Here is a 20,342-nt window from a genome sequence, read left to right as displayed (position 1 = left end):
ATATATATTTTTTGAGAAAAAACAGTATACATACAAGAAGTATACAAACAGACAATGATAACATTTGCTAGGGGGTACAACAAATTACAGATTATACAAAGACCTTAAAAGATGCACACATATTGATTGTTTTAACAGCTTTTTTATTAGAAGAATGTAGAATGGTCTTAATGTACTGCTCGAAATCCTAATAGAAAACACGGAAGAGTGTTTTTTTAGTGAATTTACATTTATGAATATGACATTTTTGCAATTAGGACAATTAGTTTTGAGGTAAAATTGTTTTTCTTGATCCTTTTTATAGTTAAGGAAACCGAGCAGCACATTCTCCCATAAAAAAAACTAGAGTCATCAAGAATATTTACAATGATAAAACTATGAATATCTTTCCATAATTTCTTTACATGTAGACAATGCCAAAATACATGCAAAACTGTTTCTGGATGCTCAACACAAAAAGTACAGTTAATGTTAATGTCTTTTTTGAGTGTCTTCAGGTAATGATTCGCAGGGTAATACTTATGGATAAGTAGACCTCTTTGACCTTGTTAACAAGCATGTATTTGTGTGATAATAACCAGACTTTTTCCCAACAGATATTGACAAATGTATTCCAGTAAGTTGTGACATAAGGAATGGATACAATATCCTTTTGAAATAAAGCATGTATAGATCTGTTGTTCTGAGGGAGCAAGGAGAAACAAAGGTGTCCTATTGGAGAGTCAACTGGATTAATCGAGGGACTTCGAAGGGAATGTGGCTACTTTTGCTTGTTGCAATATGACGTGTATAGTCACGTGACCACGAGTGTAACGGGCGGATATTTTCAAAATGGAAGAAATGCAAAAGTTTTGGAGTGGAATAAAATAGCAACATTCATTTGTTTTTATCAAAGGTCGTTTACGGCCGCGGATAAATTAACCTGGTTGAACATGTATTGAATAATACTTTTGTATCGATTGGGAAGACACGAGAAGCAAGATGAGTGTTTCAATCGGTAATAAAATCGAGGTGAGTTGTCCGCTAACGTTACTGTACTACTGTGTACGTTAGCTAGCTAACGCGTGGCTAATTTATTACTGTAGCTAGCTAATTTAGCTAGTCTAGTACAAATTATTTTAGCTCGCTGAAGTTGCAAGAACTAGCTACTCCGACGCTGTTTAGTTAGCTAAATAGCAAACTAACTTAGCTACTGTAGTTGTCTACAAACGTTACCAACTTTGCACAGTTCGTAGTCGGCAATGCAGAAGAGTGACGTTAGCTGATGGCTAAACCTAGCGGTGTTGCAGCCAAGTTGTTGACTCTTGAGACATGCCTCCCACACAGGAGGTTGGTGGCACTTTAATTGGGGAGGACAGGCTCGTGGGAATGGCTGGAGTGGAACGTTATCAAAATGATGCCATTCCATTTACTCCGTTCCAGCCATATGAGCCGTCCTCCCTTCAGCAGCCTCCACCGGTGGTGCTCCCCCGCGACTTATGGCACCGGTTTATTGTTGCCAGGTGATTGGGACCACAACGCCTTCTTCATTAGCGGGAAGAGAGCCGGGATAATTCAAGGCCATATGGCAAAGACGGGTGCAACGTTTGTTTGATGGTTTTATAGTTGGCAATGTTTGGTAGCCAGTCTGTAGCTTCCCTGACGACCAAATGCCTGGTACAGTTGTTGTGGTGGTGTACTACTCACTGGCTGTCTAGCCAGTTACATCATACATGTCAGAGGGAAGATGTTCGACAAAGTTATTCGTTATTTCTTTCAAAACCTGACAACTAAATGCAAAGTCAGTGAAGATGAGGAGAATATCTTATCTACAGCTGGGGAGTTACAGATTGAGGTATCATGTCAGTAATTTTATATATATATATATATATAAACAGCTGACAGGCACATCTAGGACATATTTTTAGGACATAGGCCTAGCTATAGGACATATTCTAGTCATATTTGTTGTAATGTAAATATTATGTTATTGACTTTGGAATTCTGTATTTCATTTTGTGAAAACATTTGTTAATTCTCTTTATCAGGACTTCAAAGTTCACACGCTCCTTGGTAAGGGCTCCTTTGCGTGTGTTTACCGGGCAAAGTCAGTTAACACTGGCTTGGAGGTGGCGATCAAAATGGTAAGAACAATTTTTCTAAATTGCTATACAGTCTGCATCCCAGTACTTTTATAGTGTTGCTCCCCAGGGAACCACAAAACACAAACATTAATACCATAAAGTAAGAGCTCATCACTACAAAGTGTTTATTGTCAAGTGCAAGCAGACAAATCACAAGTGTGGAAATGTTGACAGCCTAACCCACTAGGCTGTCATTGAAAATAAGAATTTAATCTTAACTGACTAGTTAAATAAAGGTAAAATAAAAATCCTCTCACTACCAAGTGGTGTGGAGGTGGTGATTTTCACCACCACTATGTGGACTGTTGGGTGTCTAGACAGTCTGTTCTGTCTCTGTATAGATCTCATCGTTTCTTTGTGGAAGTTCGATCGGCTCTTAGCCACAAGACTAAAGCCACAAAACATGCACTAATTATCTCCCTCTCTGTGCAGATTGACAAAAAAGCCATGCACAAATCTGGTATGGTCAAGCGTGTGAGTAACGAAGTGGAGATTCAGTGTCGATTGAAGCATCCGTCAATACTAGAGGTAAGCATGTTTCGTAGTCGTAACATGTCCAATCTTATGTTGGACATGTGATCATTGTAGTGCTGAAATTGGTGATTCTTTAATAAGGTCTTATTTATGGCATGTGATCATTGTAGTGCTGAAATTGGTGATTCTTTAATAAGGTCTTATTTACTAATTTACATGACTGCATTTAACCCCAGGGTTCTCCCAATGATTTTCTAAATGTGGTGCTGCTGAGTACAGGTGGGGTGTAGACTCAGACAGTTTAGCTTTTTTGAATACTGCCATTTCCTGCCATCTAGAGCAAAAATGTATAGAATAATAAGGTGTGGTGTCTGGCCTTAAATTATCAAACATTTTACATAGTGGCGCAGCCAGTCCACAAGGTGGTACTGTGCCATGAACCCTGATAACATTTTGGCCTGTCATTTTACTCTTTTGCAGCTGTACACCTACTTTGAAGACAGTAATTATGTGTACTTGGTGTTGGAGATGTGCCATAATGGAGAGATGAGTCGATACCTGAAAGATAGGAAGATGCCCTTCTCAGAGGGTGAAGGTGAGTCTTTTTTTAACCTGAGAGTTAAACAGATACATTTCTTAACATGATATGAAGCTACGTTAACATGTTTTGACACTTTGCCTCGTTTCCTTTTATAACAGTTTAACTTTTTTTTCTTCACGTTACAGCAAGGCACTTCATGCATCAAATAGTGAAAGGTATGCTGTACTTGCATACACATGGCATCATGCATCGGGACCTGACCTTGTCCAACATGCTGCTGTCGGGCAGTATGAACCTTAAAATAGCTGACTTTGGCCTGGCCACCAAGCTGAAGCTCCCCAGCGAGAAGCACTTCACCATGTGTGGCACACCCAACTACATCTCCCCAGAGGTGGCCACCCACAGTGCCCACGGCCTGGAGTCTGATGTCTGGTCTCTGGGCTGCATGTTCTACGCCTTCCTGATGGGCCGGCCCCCGTTTGACACAGACACGGTGAAGCACACCCTCAACAAGGTGGTTCTGGGGGAGTATAACATGCCCAGCCATGTGTCCCAGGAGGCCCAGGACCTGATCCATCAGCTGCTGAGGAAGGACCCTGCGCAACGGCCCAGCCTGTCTGCTGTGCTGGAGCACCCCTTCATGACCCAAAGCCTGCTGGCCAGAATCAAGGAGCGGAGCCTGGGGGAGCCAGGCTCCATGGACAGCGGCATCGCCACCATCTCCACAGCCTGCACCTCGTCCACGTCCGGCAGCAGCAGCAGCAGCAGTCTCCAGAGGAGAGCCAGGCGTGTGATGGGACCTGCCTTGCCCAATCGCATGATGCCTATCCCTACACTGCCCCGGCCGCCCAGCAACGCCTGCTTTGATGGGGTTGAGCAGTGGCAGCAGCAGCACTCAGACAGAGTAGGCAGGAGCAGAGCTGCACTGGGTGGGAAGAGTGGACGGCCCCACTCCAGGTACCTACGAAGGGCTCACTCCTCAGACCGGTCTAGCTCCTCTGTCACTCCAGTCCAGGGGATGGGGCAGGCAGAGCTGGAGAGGTGCCACTCTGAGGAGATGCTGACTGTGTCAGGGAGACTGGCCTTTCCCATGTCCTCCAGCTACAAGGACACTCCACAACCCGTCGCAGAACATGGAAAGCTCCCATCGCCGCCTGTCAAACAGACAGCCAGGTAAGATGTGACACCAGTGTGCTGTAATTAATAGAATGTGATTTATATTAAAATGTCTGTCTAACTGATGCATGTATGTTCTCAGCTCAGGATGTTCATATTCCACACAACCACCACGTCCACTAAACCTGCAGTTAGAAGAGTCAGAAGGTGTACAAAATTGGTTCAGTAAAGAAGGTATATTACACCTACTCTTTTCTTTGCTGTATCTTAATCTTACATCCCAATGGAAAGATTTAAAAGTTCAAAAATAAAGATTTTCATACATGAGCTTAACAGTGTTTGTTCCCCCTGACTCCCCAGGCCCGTTTCCGAGGCCCACGGATGTCAGCGCTCACAGCAGCAGTGGCAGTTTCCATAGCAGCAGGGAGCCTCTAGGTGTACACAACTACTGGAGTGACAAACCAGCAGGCAGAGGGACCAGTTCTCACCGCAACCACAACCAGCACCACCCCTCAAACACTGAGTCCTACTGGGAGAATGGGCAACGAGTACATGGGGGAGAGCTGCAGAGTCTGTCTAAACCCAAACCAAGTATAGCAAAGGAGAAGTCCCTGAGAAATGTGCTCCCTCCCCTGTGTGCCTCCAGACTGAAACCCATCAGACAGAAGACTAAAATCGCTGTGGTAAGACAGACAAAGCCCCTAGTTATCCCCCTGTCTCTATTCACCTGATCTGCTTTCAATGACGGGGCTATGCCTGCCCTCTCTACAGCTGTGGTTTCTGTCTCTTTCTCCCCAGGTGAGCATTCTTGATACAGGAGAGGTGTGTATGGAGCTTCTCAAGGGCCAGGGCCCCCAGGAGAGGGTCAAAGAGGTTCTTAGGATATCCTGTGATGGTTTGATGGTGAGTTTCAGGAATAACAAAACTTCATATCCTTCAGCGAGGATATATCATGGTCTCTGTCAGTAAAATAATGGCAAAACACTCATTTCAACCTTTGACCATGCACCTGTAGGTCACTATTTACCAGCCCAATGAGGGGAAGGGTTTTCCTGTACTAGAGCGCCCCCCTGCTCCTCCCGAGGACATCTTGATCTGCAGCTATGAGGACTTACCAGGTACACCTCAATACCAGACAGTGAAGTCTCTGTTACATGAGTAAAAATAATTGTATACATATGTTGGAAATCTGATTTCAATGAACCTTTGTTTTCTGCTTCTCTTCAATAGAGAAGTACTGGAGGAAATACCAGTATGCCTCCAAGTTTGTGCTCCTGGTGAAATCCAAGACTCCCAAAGTTACCCTCTATACCAAGTCTGCTAAGTGTATGCTGATGGAGAACTCCCCCAATGCAGACCTGGAGGTGTGCTTCTACGATGGTGAGGACCATTTTACAAAGCATCAGTTATATGAAACATCATGAACTTGAAGGATAAGATCTATTGTCCTTCTCTGATATTGAAATGTTATTGTTGCACACTGTTAAACTAAATCATCCTGACCTGTAGTTCCCCTCTGTGCTGTGACAGGAGCAAAGATCCACAAGACGTCGGAGCTGGTCCGGGTGGTGGAGAAGAGTGGGAAGTCGTACACAGTGAAAGGGGAGGTGGGTCTGAGTGGCCTCAGCCCAGAGAGCAGGCTGTATGTGGAGCTGTCTGACGAGGGCCACAGCATGTGTCTTTCTCTAGAGGCGGCAATCACTGCAGAAGAGCAGCACAGTGCCAAGAGCACGCCCTTCTTCCCCATCACCATCGGCAGGTGAGTGTGAGAGCCATGACTGTGTCTGTTGTCAGTGTTAATGCTGTAAATTGTCATGTTTGGAAGCACTTATATCAGTGGGGGTCAGTGTCGTTTAAGATGAGGGAGGATGTTTTTTCTTTCATGAGCTTGGCCTTATTTCTATTACAGCATATTGGATGACTGTCATTCATATTCCATTCAACCAGTTCAATGTAACAGCGATATGTTTAGGCTACTACATGATACTCTTATTTTCCCCATACCCATCATAAGGTTGCTACAACCTAGCCGATGATTGAAAGTTTACAGCGTAGGTGGACAGGTCGAGAGACAAATTTGAGGTAACAGACAGTGACATTCAATACCGCCTTGCACACTCTGGCCTGCATCTAACTGATATAGGGTGTAATCATTAGTCCAACAGTTGCAAACAAGGTATGTTTATCCCTGTTTTAATGTTTGCTTCCGTTTAAAAAAAGTTAACTGAATCGGCGGAATGAATCAAATCAACTTTATTTGTCACATGCGCCCGAATACAAGTGTAGACCTTAGCCGGAAATGCTTACTTACAAGCACTTTACCAACAGTGCAGTTCAAGAAGAGCTAAGAAAATATTTACCAAATAAACTAAAAAGTAACACAAAATAACAATACGAGGCTGTATACAGGGGGTACCAGTACGCCGTTAGTGTGCGGGGGTACAGGTTAGTTGAGGTAATTTGTAAATGTAGGTAGGGGTGAAGTGACTATGCATAGATAATAAACAGCGAGTAGCAGCAGTGTACAAAACAAATGGGGGGGGTCAATGTAAATAGTCGCTGATCATGTGTAAACAGTTCACTCTTATAACACATGTTGTATTCCTTCACTTGTGGACTTCAATGCACAATACATCAGCTGTATGTGACCAGGCGAAAAAACCTTTCCAAACCGGTACACACAGCCTACATCGTTGTCACCATTTTAGCTAAAGTAACATCATAGTCAGCATAGCTAATAGAACCAAGAGCACGATTGTAGCAGGTTAGTAAACCTGCTACAATCATGCAGTAATGTTAGTGTACAGTCAGTCAGTAAGCATTTACACTGTCGGGCCCCGGAGGCAATAAATTAGTCAAACCAAAAGCTTACCTTGACTTGGAAGAGTTGCAGTGTTGTGTTGGAAAGTCATAGCCAGCTAGCATCTCTCTGTTTGAGCAGGGTGTTCCATTAGCTGCATGTACTAACTAAGTGGAACAGAAAAAAAATGACACTCTATTTCTCTCTTGCTTCTCCTTCATTTTGGAAGAAATGAATTGTTAAACTATTGTCTTTCTCTCTCTGAGTCAACTACTCACCACATTTTATACACTGCAGTGCTAGCTAGTCAGTTGTTTTGTAATTTTCTTGTTACTTTTTAATAAACATTTCAGGTTTTAACTTTAGTTTATTTAGTAAATATTTTCTTAACTCTTTCTTGAACTGCATTGTTGGTTAATAAGGGCTTGTAAGTAAGCATTTCACAGTAAGGTCTACACCTCTTGTATTCGGCGCATGTGACACCTAAAAATGTATTTGATATTTGGTGACGTGATTATATTTAGTATAGTTTTATTTAAAAAGTATAATTTGAAAAAGTTTACAGTTTACATTTTTATGAAATTCACTGAGGATGGTCCTCCCCTTCCTCCCCTGAGAAGCCTCCACTGTCTTAAATAAAGTACCATCTTGCAGAATGCTGAAAGTTACTATTTCAGTTATTTACACTGAGTGTACAAAACATTAGGAACACCTGCTCTTTCCATGACAGACTGACAGGTGCAGGCTATGATCCCTTATTGATGTCACCTGTTAAATCCACTTCAATCAGTGTAGATGAAGGGAAGGAGACAGGTTAAATAAGGATTTTTAAGCCTTGAGACATGGATTGTGTATGTGTGCCATTGAGGGTGAATGGGCAAGACAAAAGATTAAAGTGCCTTTGAACAGGGTGTGATAGCGGGTGCCAGGGACACTGGTTTGAGTGTGTCAAGAACTGCAACGCTACTGGGTTTTTCACAGTCAACAGATTCCTGGGTGTATCAAGAATGGTCCACCACCCAAAAAACATCCAGCCAACTTGACACAACTGTGGGAAGCATTGGAGTCAACATGGGCCAGCATCCCAGTGGAATGCTTTCGACACCTTGTAGAGTCCATGCCTCGACTAATAGAGGCTATTTTGTACACTTTTATTTGTCTAATATATATATGTGTGTGTATGCATGCATACAGTACCAGTTAAATGTTTGGACACACATACTCATTCAAAGGTTTTTCTTTATTTTTACTATTTTCTACATTGTAGAATAATAGACGACACAACTATGAAGTAACACATGGAATCATGTAGTAACCAAAAAAGTGATAAACAAATCAAAACATATTTGAGATTCTTCAAAGTAGCTACCCTTTGCCTTGATGACAGCTTTGCACACTCTTTGCATTCTCTCAACCAGCTTCATGAGGTCTCCTGGAATGTTTTTCAATTAACAGGTGTGCTTTGTTAAAAGTTAATTTGTAGAATTTATTTCCTTAATGCGTTTGAGCCAATCAGTTTTGTTGTGACAAGGCAGGGGTGGTATACAGAAGATAGCCCTATTTTGTAAAAGACCAAGTCCATATTATAGCAAGAACAGCTCAAATAGGTAAACTGTCATTTCTCTTTATCATTACTTTAAGACATGAAGGTCTGTCAATGCTGAAAATGTCAAGAACATTGAAAGTTTCTTCAAGTGCAGTTGCAAAAACCATCAAGCACTATAATGAAACTGGCTCTCACGAGGACCGCCACAGGAAAGGAAGACCCAGAGTTACATGGCTGTAGAGGATAAGTTCATTAGAGTTACCAGCCTCAGATTACAGCCCGAATAAATGCTTCAGAGTTCAAGTAATAGACACATCTCACCATCAACTGTTCAGAGGAGACTGCGTGAATCAGGCCTTTCATAGTTGAATTGCTGCAAAGAAACCACTACTAAAGGACCCAATCAGAAATAGATTTGCTTGGGCCAAGAAACACGAGCAATGGACATTAGACCAGTGGAAATCTGTTCTTTGGTCTGATGAGTAATAATTTGAGATTTTTGGTTCCAACCGCCATGTCTTTGTGAGACGCAGAGTAGGTGAATGGATGATCTCCGCATGTGTGGTTCCCACCGTGAAGCATGGAGGAGGTGGTGTGGGGGTGCTTTGCTGTTGACACTGTCTGATTTATTTAGGATTCAAGGCACACTTAACCAGCATGGCTACCACATCATTCTGCAGCAATACGCCACCTCATCTGGTTTGCGCTTAGTGGGACTATCATTTGTTTTTCAACAGGACAATGACCCAAAACACACCTCCAGGCTGTGCAAGGGCTATTTGACCAAGGAGAGTGCTGCATCAGATGACTTGGCTTCCACAATCACTTGACCTCATCCCAATTGAGATGGTTTGGGATGAGTTGCATGCAACAAGTGCTCAGCAGATGTGGGAACTCCTTCAAGACAGTTCAAGACAGTTGGAAAAGCATTCCTCATGAAGCTGCTTGAGAGAATGCCAAGAGTGCATAGCTTTCATGGCAAAGAGTGGCTACTTTGAAGAATCTCAAATACAAAATATATTTAGATTTGTTTAGCACTTTTTTGGTTACTACATGATTCCATATGTGTTATTTCATAGTTTTGATGTCTTCACTATTGTTCTACAATATAGTAAAAATAAAGAAAAACCCTTGAATCAGTAGGTGTGACCAAACTTGTACTGGTGAAATAGCTTTCATTTCTCAGAACAAGAATACTGACGAGTTGCAGAAGAAAGGTCTTTGTTTCTGGACATTTTGAGCCTGTAATCGAACCCACAAATGCTGATGCTCCAGATACTCAACTAGTTTAAAGAATACCAGTTTTATTGCTTCTTTAATCAGGACAACAGTTTTCAGCTGTGCTAACATAATTGCAAAAGGGCTTTCTAATGATCAATTAGCCTTTTAAAATGCTAAACTTGGATTAGCTAACACAACGTGCCATTGGAACACAGGAGTGATGGTTGCTGATAATGGGCCTCTGTAGGCCTATGTAGATATTCCATAAAAAATCAGCCGTTTCCAGCTACAATAGTAATGTCCACACTGTATTTCTGGTCAATTTGATGTTATTTTAATAGACAAACATGTGCTTATCTTTCAAAAACAAGGAAATTTCTAAGTGCCCCCAAACTTTTGAACAGTAGTGTATGTCAGCCGGTCCTTGTGTCACTAATCTTGCTAAACTGTTTGTCCCTCCCAGGAGACCTGCCAACCCAGACTCCTCCTGCCCCTCGTCCCAGCCTGCCACTGCTGATGTGGCATCACTGCCCCAGCCCCCATGTTTCACTCCCTCTGTGAGTTTCTCCCACGCAACATGTCACATTGTATGATCTAAGCTATTTATTCCATCCATTTCTATGGAGGAATTGTAAGATATTTCTGGTGTTATTGTTTTTGAACTTTATTTTATTTATCTTGTCCAATCTTCAGAGGTTCTCCTATGAAGAGTCTGACATCACCTCAGCCAGTGTGAACAAAAACTGCTCTCCGCTGTCAGTCAAACAAGACCACACGGCCAACGCAGGGAAAGTCCTCAAGTCTGTCTTTGTGCCAAATATTGGTTGGGCCTCACAGCTGACCAGTGGAGAGGTGTGGGTGCAGTTCAACGATGGCTCCCAGCTGGTGGTGCAGGCAGGGGTTTCCTGTATTATCTACACGTCCCCAGAGGGACGGACCACCAGGTACTGAACACGTACACAGCACATTTAATAAATAGAATAACTGACACATGGCTTTACCACTGTTTGATAGTGCTATGTCAATGTCCATCTTTGTCATTTTTGATAATTTTCAGATGTAAAAGATGGTTTTCTGTATTTGAGGAATGGTAGTTGTCAAACCCTTTTTGCTGACATGTTCCTACTTTTGTTGCTCCAGGTACAAGGAGAATGAGAAGTTGCCAGAGCTTGTGAAGGAGAAGCTGCACTGTCTCTCCACCATCCTGGGTCTGTTGGCCAGTCCAGCAGCACGCCGCTGAATCAAACCTCAGCATTGCCCCCTTGCTGTTATATTGACACGTCCCTGTGCAGCAATGATGTTGCAGGGAGGAGAAACTTTCATAGGCTTTATACTATGACATTACATACCTCTTTCAAGTGTGCTTGTAAATATGTTTATTTTCTATGTACAGATGACAAATTATGAATATATTTTATGAAGTACCCATGTTGTACAGCATCTTGTTGAAATAGTTTGTGTGTGTAAACTTGTATTTTCTATATTGTCAGTTGTCAAACCATCATCTACATGAAATGTCAGATGCATAAAAACTGAAGCAATAAACATCTGCAGGCTGGGTAGAGTTCAGTCGCACGTTGGTGTTCAAGGGTCTTTTGTTCATATCACCTTCACAACAGCATAAATGGGTAAAAGTAAATGTTTCCAGCAAAAACTTTAACATTTAAAGGATGAGTGGTTGTTTGCATACCTTACGTATGGTATCAATATACAGAACAGATGCATGAGGCTTACCGTGAGAAACACAATACACAACTTTGGGGGAATGAATTTAATTACTTTTCCCAAGAATATACATGATCTGTTATTCTGGACTTAAGCATTAGAACAGTAATAGCAATTTATCTCACAAGGTTTTTTAGAAATTACTTGACTTAAGTTATTTTTCAGATTTCTTTTTTGCCCTGTTGGTTTAGGCATATAATAAAGTCACATTGTGTATTAATGTTTTTTCTTTCGAGAACTTAAAAAAAAAAAAATTATGCATGTGTATTATTTATATATAACATTTCCAAGTAAACATTCAGGTGGAAGTGGAGAGCACAATGACTCAGGGTGGGAGAAATGATCAAGGTAGTAAGTAGGGGTCATTTTTTATTTCCCATTTAGATGCAGAACACACAGTATAGAGATGTAGAGATGGCAGTGTTTCCACAACATACTGGGCATGGCTTGGTTAAGACATTCTCTCCTTGATCACTTCACCCACAAAGGGTTGAGGATGTGTCCTTCAATAGGGAAGGCTTTAGGACCACTGCTACTCAACTCTTGTTCTGGAGGGCAGCAGGTTGAATGACTACACTAGATGGTCAGTCACTGTCACCTGGCCATTGGGGCTAAGTAACCTCTGATAAAGCTTGTCAATTCAGTGTGCCAGCCTACTTATTCTATATGCTGATGCTTGTTCCTCCAGAATTAAGAGCCTGAGATGAAGCAGTGCTTAAAACACCCTATTCTTTTTACATAGAGTTGGCAGCCCTGCACTCTTTTCCATGCACTTCAACTGGATGCTAAGGGTGAAGACAGTGACAACTGTAAGCTTGGTCTTGAAGATAATTTAATTTGCCAAACCACCATCTCACTACTCATCTGACAAAAAAAATCCCTTTGTTGTTCGAATCGTCACTCGCTCTTCTCCACTATATAAAAATACTCCCCCATGACCAAAATATAAGTTTTTAAATAAGGATCTCACCATGAACATTGGGAGAAAATTAATTTTTTTATATTTTTTAAACATATTGTGACACCTCAGAATAACAGCAGCTGATGCTTACAGGGAGTTTGGAGACTGTCGTTACCGGCTATATAAGAGTGCACCGCGCTGACTAGATGGTGTTTCACTGCTTAGTAGGTACCAGCAGTCTGCTTAAAATTATGTCTTGTCAATAAGACAGAGTATAAAGAATCCTTAGCATTGTAATCAAGACATTCATTTCATGGTCACAAAAATAATGTGTGTTGATTTAGTTGGCTAAATATATATATACTATATCATTCAATTAGAAATTTGTGGAGTAAGAGTTCGTTTTCTGTACACAATACCAATTGAAAACTGTATTAGAGGCCCAGAGGTTGAATTGAGTTTTGAATGAGTAGTAATGGAGGGAGAGGGAACTAGAGTTCAGCATGCCGATTCATTTCAATTCCATAAAAGTCATTTTTCACTAAAGAATGCTGGAATACTTTTTGAAAACACCCACATACAAAAAGGAATGTGATCCTCATCTTCCAGCAGTGCTGGAGCAACGCAACTCAAGTTATGAGAGGCAAGGAAATGGACTGGTTTGTAGTCACATAAAACACCTGTATAAACCTCAGCCACATCTGACAAACACTCAAAGGCTTTTATAAACATTATTCCACATTAAACTTGGTCACACGATCAAATATTTATTTTTCAGCTGACAAACATTTATATGAGGTGTGATTAAAAGGTTTATGCAGGTATTTTCAGCCTTTCGTGCTACATGTACTGCATCTTGATATTAATATCTATTTTGTTTCTGCTGTTGTGAAGACTATGAAATTCACATGACAAGAGCCTTGCACTAGAGAGAAAGCACATTGTTAATTAAATGGCACACAAAGCAACCAGCGTTCAATTTCATCTTATCTAATGTCAACCAAGACCCCAATGACTTGCTTGTGATTTTGGAAATGATAGAGTGGGTTCTTTAAGTCAGTTGATCTGCGTGCCAGCTGCTCCAAACCTGTGGATGAGTGTTATAGTACCCAGACAACACATTTCACCGCACCTATCCAGTGTATGTGACAATAAAACAAACTTTTTATCCCTTCTCCACTATATGACAGAGTGGTAAACATCAAAATAAAGACATCACTGGTGAATTTCGATGCTGGAAAAGTGAGTGCGTAGGATGTTAAATTGCCTTTTTCCTTCACTGCTGTAGACAAAAGTTCAGACAAGGTCATTCCACTAACCATCTCATGTGGACCACTTGATTAAAATCAGCAATTAAGCAGAGATCCCAAAAGTTCACATTACAGTACTGTAAGTCTTATTAAACAAAACATCTAAAGGCAGAGAAAAACATCTACAACCAATCACCATCATCAATATCTACATAGAAAAAAGTTGGGTTTTGATTATAGATATATTATAATTAATGTCATAATTATGACCATTATTAATTATTGTCACCATTATAATCCTCATCTGTTTTTGTTCGAGGTTAGAACAGGGTGGGGGCTAAGGTGGAAGAGGAGGGCAGTCATTGGGAGGAAGCCTTGGTGGCTATTGTGGAAACACAGTGTTGCTGGAAGTTGGGGGACATGGCTGAGTTACAGCCCAGTCTCTGGCGGGCGCCCTTCAGGTTCCCATCCCCCTCCACGATCCAGGGACTGCTGCTGGCCTCCTTCCCCAGCATGCTGCAGCAGCCTGGGGAGCCAGGGGTTGGGGTTAGGCTGGGGGCTGTGGATACCATAGCGCTGAATTCCAGACCTTTGGGCTGCCCGCTGGTTGGGGGGCTGTCAGCGGAGTTAGCTTGGAGCACACTGGTGATGTGGGTCAGGAGGTCGTTGAAGAACTCTGGGACACCCTCGTAACCTGGAGACAGACGAGGACGAGCCATGAGACATGGCTGACTGATGCTTATATCCCATCTTCAATACAGTGGGAAACTGATGGTAACAGTCCAGGTAAAATGAGTGAAAATACTTATTTCTTCTATTTTGAGTGCCTAGCTTTAGTCGTTGAGGCACTGAGGGTGAATGTTTCTGAGGGATTTGCTCACTACCATTCTCCTCACACTCCAACCGTCAGAGGTGGCAACAGCGCGCAACCCAAGAACAGTGTTACCATAGTGACAACAGCCCTAGTCAAGAGAAAGGCATGCTAGACTCGCCTCAGAACGTGCTCAATTCTCATTTAACACTGCTGATGCCTCGGCTCTGTCTCCAAGCAAGACCATGTCAATCAGACCATTAGACTATATTGATCCCTAAGAGCAATCTCTCAAAGATTTGAAATTACTAACTGGTAGAGATTGTAAAACTGTCGTACGCCTACACAGGTGGACGGGTGGTATAAATGGCCATCCATCTTAGACTAAAGATAAACACACAAACCCATATCGACTCCTATCCCCTACGACAGAGGAACAAACCACTCACCAGGGAATGAATTGATGTCGATGACGGCGTGTTGGCCCGTAAGGTTGTTGATGATGACGTCAATGCCAAACAAGGACACGCCCAACTCCTGTCGCAAGGACCTGGACAACTCTCTGATGACATCATCACTGGGTGGCTGGGAGACCCCCTCCACGTTGTCCCTCTGTGGTAGGAAGAAAACTAAGTCTGAGTATACTGTACTAAGGGCATTCAATAACACACTGAGGTTTGGCTTAACACATAGAAATACATTGTATTCAGACCCCTGCACTTTTTTCACATTGTTACATTACAGCCTTATTCCAAAATTGATCAAATAATTTTTTCGCCCTCAATGTACACACAATACCCCATAATGACAAAGCGAAAACTGATTTTTATAGATTTATAAAAAACAGAAATATTACATTTACATAAGTATTCAGATCCTTAGCCATGAGACTCGAAACTGAGCTCAGGTGCATCCTGTTTCCATTGATCATCCTTGAGATGTTTCACCTGTAGTAAATTCAATTGATTGGACATGATTTATTGAACCTTTATTTAACTAGGCAAGTCAGTTAATAACAAATTCTTATTTACAATGACGGCCTAGGAACAGTTGGTTAACTGCCTTGTTCAGTGGTAGAACGACAGATTTTTACCTTTTCAGCTCGGGGATAGCTGACAAGGTGCAGCAGATTGGACATGATTTGGAAAGGTTGTCTATATAAGGTCCCACAGTTGACAGTGCATGTCAGAGCAAAAACCAAGCCATGAGGTTGAAGGAAGAGCTTCGAGACAGGATTGTGTCGAGGCACAGATGTTGGGAAGGGTACTAAAAAATGTCTGTAGCATTGAAGGTCCCCAAGAACACAGTGGCCTCCATCATTCTTAAAATGGAGGAAGTTTGGAACCACCAAGACTCTTCTTAGAGCTGGCCGCCCTGAGCAATCGGGGGAGAAGGGCCTTGGGTAGGGAGGTGGCCAAGATCCCGATGGTCACTGACAGTGCTCAAGAGTTCCTCTGTGGAGATGGTTGTCCTTCTAGAAGGTTCTCCCATCTCTACAGCACTCCACCAAATCAGGCCTTTATGGTACAGTGGCCAGATGGAAGCCACTCCTTGGTAAAAGGCACATGATCTAGCAACCGAAAGGTTGCTATGATCGAATCCCCGAGCTGACAAGGTAAAAATCTGTCGTTCTACCACTGAACAAGGCAGTTAACCCACTGTTCCTAGGCCGTGATTGTAAATAAGATTTTGTTATTAACTGACTTGCCTAGTTAAATAAAGGTTAAAACCTTTTCTCAATAGGGGGTGCTGTTTACACTTTGAAGATTTTTCGTTCCCAGATTAAACTGCCTCGTACTCAATTTTTGCTCGTACAATATGCATATTATTATTACTATTGGATAGAAAACACTCTCTAGTTTCTAAAACCGTTTGAATTATTTCTCTGAGTGAAACAGAACTCATTCTACAGCTCACTTCCTGTCAAGAAGTGAGATTTCTGAAATTGAGGTCTCTGTTCCAGGGTCGGTTTATAAATTCCCTTATAAGCTATGGGGCTACATGCACTGCATACGCCTTCCCCTAGATGTCAGTAAGCGGTGAGACTTTGAATGGAGCGGATAGCACCATCTGGGGGAGTATAAAACCTCTTGGAACGGAAGTACCGACCTTTTCGACGAGGCGCCTGACGCATGAGGGAGACCGGCATGGCGTCTTCAAAAGCTTTCGGTTTAGCAGTTCTATATCTCCGGCTCTGATTTAATTTGTTTTTTTGTCTTAAAAACTTCATAAGGTAGTTAATTTAAACCGACTTATAGCAGTTTATTGCGATTTTCTGGAGTTTCTTTGTCAGGCGTTATCACGAGTTGGGCACCTCTCCGGTACATCGGCGTTAGCAGCTAATTTCTACAGGAGTAGAGGACATCTTTCAACCAAAAGACGATTGTTCTGGACAAAGGACCACTTGCCCAAGATTCTGATGGAAGATCATCCAAAAGTAAGAGCTATTTATGATGTTAATTCGTATATCTGTGGAAAGATGTAAAATTATTAGTCCGCCATTGATTTAGGCATGGTCTCGCTGTAACGCACGCTGAATGTCGAGTAACGTTAATTTTAAAAATCTAACACAGCGGTTGCATTAACTTCTTGCGACTACAGGGGGTGCTGTTTTCTCATTAGCATAATTGCATTACAGATTAAACGGCTTCCTACTAAATTGTTGCTCGTACAATATGCATATTATTACTATTATTGGATAGAAAACACTATCTAGTTTCTATAGGCGTTGGAATTTTGTCTCTGAGTGGAACAGAACTCATTCTACAGCAATTTCCCTGACATGGAGTCAGATTTCACACATTTTGGCCCCTGATCTGGAGTCAGTTTAAAGGCCACTGTGAACGCTATCAGGATACGGACACTGCTTACGTCTTCCCCTGGATGCCTTTACGTGATGACGATTTGAATGGTATCGATTGCGCAATCACAGCCCCTATAAAACAAAAACACGTGTAGGTAGGAACTCTTTTCCAGATGCGTCGGGCGCGCGGTGGACACCGACCTGCTCTTTTTCCAAGCATTAGTGTAGCCAGTTATATTTCTCCGGTCATGTTTCTACTCGTTATAGGAGTTAAAAACATCATAAGGTAGTTAATTTAAACCGTTTTATAGCAATTTATATCCGTTTAGTGCGATTTTGGGACATTTATTTCTGAGACACTGTGAATCTCTGGGCACGGTTCCAGTTCATGCCGAACGCAATGGGCATTTCTACATGGCAAGAGGACAGCTTTCGACCAAAAGACGATTAGACCCAAGAAAGGATTCTTTGCCCAAGATTCTGATGGAAGAACAGCTCAAAGTAGGAACAATTTATTATGATAAATCGTGTTTCTGTCGAGAAATGTTAATCGCTTATGACGCCATTTTGTTTGACGTAGCTTCGCTTGGCGCAAACTGTATTGAAAAGTAAGGATAATTTAAAAAATGTAAATCAGCGATTGTATTAAGAATTAAATTGTCTATCAATCGCTGTCCACCCTATATTTTTTAGTCACGTTTATGAGTATTTATGTATACGACTAGATCACTGTCTAATATGGCGCACGACATTGTCTGACCAGCTGGGCAACTTTTGTCATTGTCTAACCATGATTTTGGTGGCTAAATATGCACATTTTCGAACAAACTGTATATGTATGTTGTAATGTGATGTTACAGGAGTGTCATCTGAAGAATTCTGAGAAGGTTAGTGAAAAAATTAATATATTTTGGCGATGTTTACGTTATCGCTCTCTTTGGCTAGAATCAATGCTCTGGTAACGTTTGCATATGTGGTATGCTAATATAACGATTTATTGTGTTTTCGCTGTAAGACACTTAGAAAATCTGAAATATTGTCTGTATTCACAGGATCTGTGTCTTTCGATTAGTGTATGCTGTGTATTTTTACGAAATGTTTGATGATTAGTAATTAGGTAAACACGTTGCTCTATGCATTTATTCTAGTCCATTTGTGACGGTGGGTGCAATTGTAAACTATGATATCTACCTGAAATATGCACATTTTTCTAACAAAACCTATCCTATACCATAAATATGTTATCAGACTGTCATCTGATGAGTTTTTTTCTTGGTTAGTGGCTATCAATATCTTAGTTTAGCCGAATTGGTGATAGCACCTGATGGAGTAAGAAACTGATGGAGTTAGAAAAGTGGTGTCTTTTGCTAACGTGGTTAGCTAATAGATTTACATATTTTGTCTTCCCTGTAAAACATTTAAAAAATCTGAAATGGTGGCTTTATTCACAAGATCTGTATATTTCATTAGGTGTCTTGGACTTGTGATTTAATGATATTTAGATGCTACTATTTAATTGTGACGCTATGCTAGGCTATGCTACTCAGTGTGGGGGGGGGTGGGGGGTGATCCCGGACCCGGGGTAGATACTCGTGAAAGGTTAAGAACTAATGTGTCTTTCATTTGCTGTCCAACCTGTATTTTTTAGTCAAGTTTACGATTAGTTATCGATTAGATTAGGTGCCTCTCCAAGATGGCGCCGGCCAGATTGCCTGAAATGTTGCTACTAATCACATTGTATAACCACGATTTGTGCTGCTAAATATGCACATTTTCGAACAAAACCTATATGCATTGTGTAATATGATGTTACAGGACTGTCATCTGATGAAGTATATTACATATCTTTTGCTGGATTGTTACGATCGCTAACCTTTGCTACTGGTAAACGGCTTGTGTTTCCGGCTATTGTGGTAAGCTAATACAATGCTAAATTGTGTTTTCGCTGTAAAACACTTAAAAAATCTGAAATATTGGCTGGATTCACAAGATGTTGGTCTTTCATTTGCTGTACGCTGTGTATTTTTCAGAAATGTTTTATGATGAGTATTTCGGTATTTGACATTGGTCTCTGTAATTATTCTGGCTACTTCGGCACTATTTCAGATTGCAGCTGCAATGTAGAACTGTGATTTATACCTGAAATATGCACATTGTTCTAAAAAAACATATGCTATACAATAAATATGTTATCAGACTGTCATCTGATGAAGTTGTTTCTTGGTTAGTGGCTATATATATCTTTATTTGGTCGAAATTGTGATAGCTACCTATGCAGGAAAAAAATGGTGGGAAAAAAAAGTTGTGTCTTTTGCTATCGTGGTTAGCTAATAGATTTACATATTGTGTCTTCCCTGTAAAACATTTTAAAAATCAGAAATGCTGGCTGGATTCACAAGATGTGTATCTTTCATCTGGTGTCTTGGACTTGTGATTTAATGATATTTAGATGCTAGTATTTACTTGTGACGCTATGCTAGGCTATGCTAGTCAGCTTTTTTTACTGTGGGGGGTGCTCCCGGATCCGGGATTGGGACCAATTAGAAGTTAAATAAAAAAATAAAATGACAGCCCGCTTGGAGTTTGCCAAAAGGCACCTAAATGACTCTCTGACCATGATAAACAAGATTCTCTGGTCTGATGAAACCAGGATTGAACTCTTTGGCCTGAATGCCAAGCCTAGAGGAAACCTGGCACCATCCATACGGTTAAGCATTGTGGTGCGGCATCATGCTTTGGGGATGTTTTTCAGTGGCAGGGACTGGGAAACTAGTCAGGATCGAGGGAAAGATGAACGAAGCAAAGTACAGAGAGATCCTTGATGGTTCTCAGACTGAGGTGGAAGTTCACATTCCAACAGGACAAGTCTCAGAATATCCTTGAGTGGTCCAGCCAGAGCCCGGACTTGAACCTGGAGACCTGAAAATAACTGTACAGCGACGGTCCCCATCCAACCTGACAGAGATTGAGAGGATCTGCAAAGAAGAAATGGGAGAAACTCTCCAAATACAGGCTTGTGCCAAGCTTGTAG

General features: G+C 41.5%; 2 protein-coding genes across 10 annotated transcripts in view; one reads left to right on the top strand and one right to left on the bottom strand.

The window, feature by feature from the left end:
• Positions 1–796: 796 nt before the first annotated feature.
• On the top strand, positions 797–11,396 carry LOC139530885 (serine/threonine-protein kinase PLK4-like). 2 transcript variants are annotated; one of them, XM_071327661.1, is made up of 14 exons: positions 797–1,011; positions 2,028–2,123; positions 2,556–2,651; positions 3,078–3,192; positions 3,324–4,311; positions 4,397–4,488; positions 4,615–4,937; positions 5,053–5,157; positions 5,270–5,372; positions 5,485–5,634; positions 5,785–6,013; positions 10,285–10,378; positions 10,515–10,765; positions 10,962–11,396. In XM_071327661.1, exons 1-14 carry the CDS (start codon positions 982–984, stop codon positions 11,059–11,061), a joined length of 2,772 nt encoding a protein of 923 aa, XP_071183762.1. In that variant the 5' UTR covers positions 797–981; the 3' UTR covers positions 11,062–11,396. The 2 variants fall into 2 exon arrangements, with proteins under 2 accessions (XP_071183762.1, XP_071183761.1); XM_071327660.1 differs by lacking the exon at positions 797–1,011 and adding an exon at positions 1,536–1,834.
• Positions 11,397–11,577: 181 nt separating this feature from the next.
• Positions 11,578–20,342, bottom strand: part of LOC139530887 (inositol-tetrakisphosphate 1-kinase-like) — a 64,236-nt gene continuing 55,471 nt past the window's right edge. For all 8 annotated transcript variants that reach the window (XM_071327667.1, XM_071327669.1, XM_071327668.1 and 5 more), the window contains 2 exons: positions 14,958–15,120; positions 11,578–14,391 (listed from right to left, as the gene is read on the bottom strand). In XM_071327667.1, coding sequence (XP_071183768.1) covers positions 14,057–14,391; positions 14,958–15,120 — 498 coding nt within the window. In that variant the 3' untranslated portion in view covers positions 11,578–14,056. The remainder of the gene's footprint in view (positions 14,392–14,957; positions 15,121–20,342) is intronic.

Source organism: Salvelinus alpinus, chromosome 9 (genome assembly GCF_045679555.1).
Source record: "Salvelinus alpinus chromosome 9, SLU_Salpinus.1, whole genome shotgun sequence".
NCBI classification, from domain to species: Eukaryota; Metazoa; Chordata; class Actinopteri; order Salmoniformes; family Salmonidae; genus Salvelinus; species Salvelinus alpinus.
This window is presented reverse-complemented; position numbering and strand designations above follow the sequence as displayed.

What these genes read in the sequence shown, in the direction of transcription:
- LOC139530885 (XM_071327660.1), top strand. Translation starts at nt 1,727, where the DNA reads ATGTTCGACAAAGTTATTCGTTATTTCTTTCAAAACCTGACAACTAAA. An exon ending in AAATTGGTTCAGTAAAGAAG is followed by an intron (nt 4,489 to 4,614) that starts GTATATTACACC and finishes CTGACTCCCCAG; the next exon opens with GCCCGTTTCCGAGGCCCACG. An exon ending in GGAGGTGTGCTTCTACGATG is followed by an intron (nt 5,635 to 5,784) that starts GTGAGGACCATT and finishes GTGCTGTGACAG; the next exon opens with GAGCAAAGATCCACAAGACG.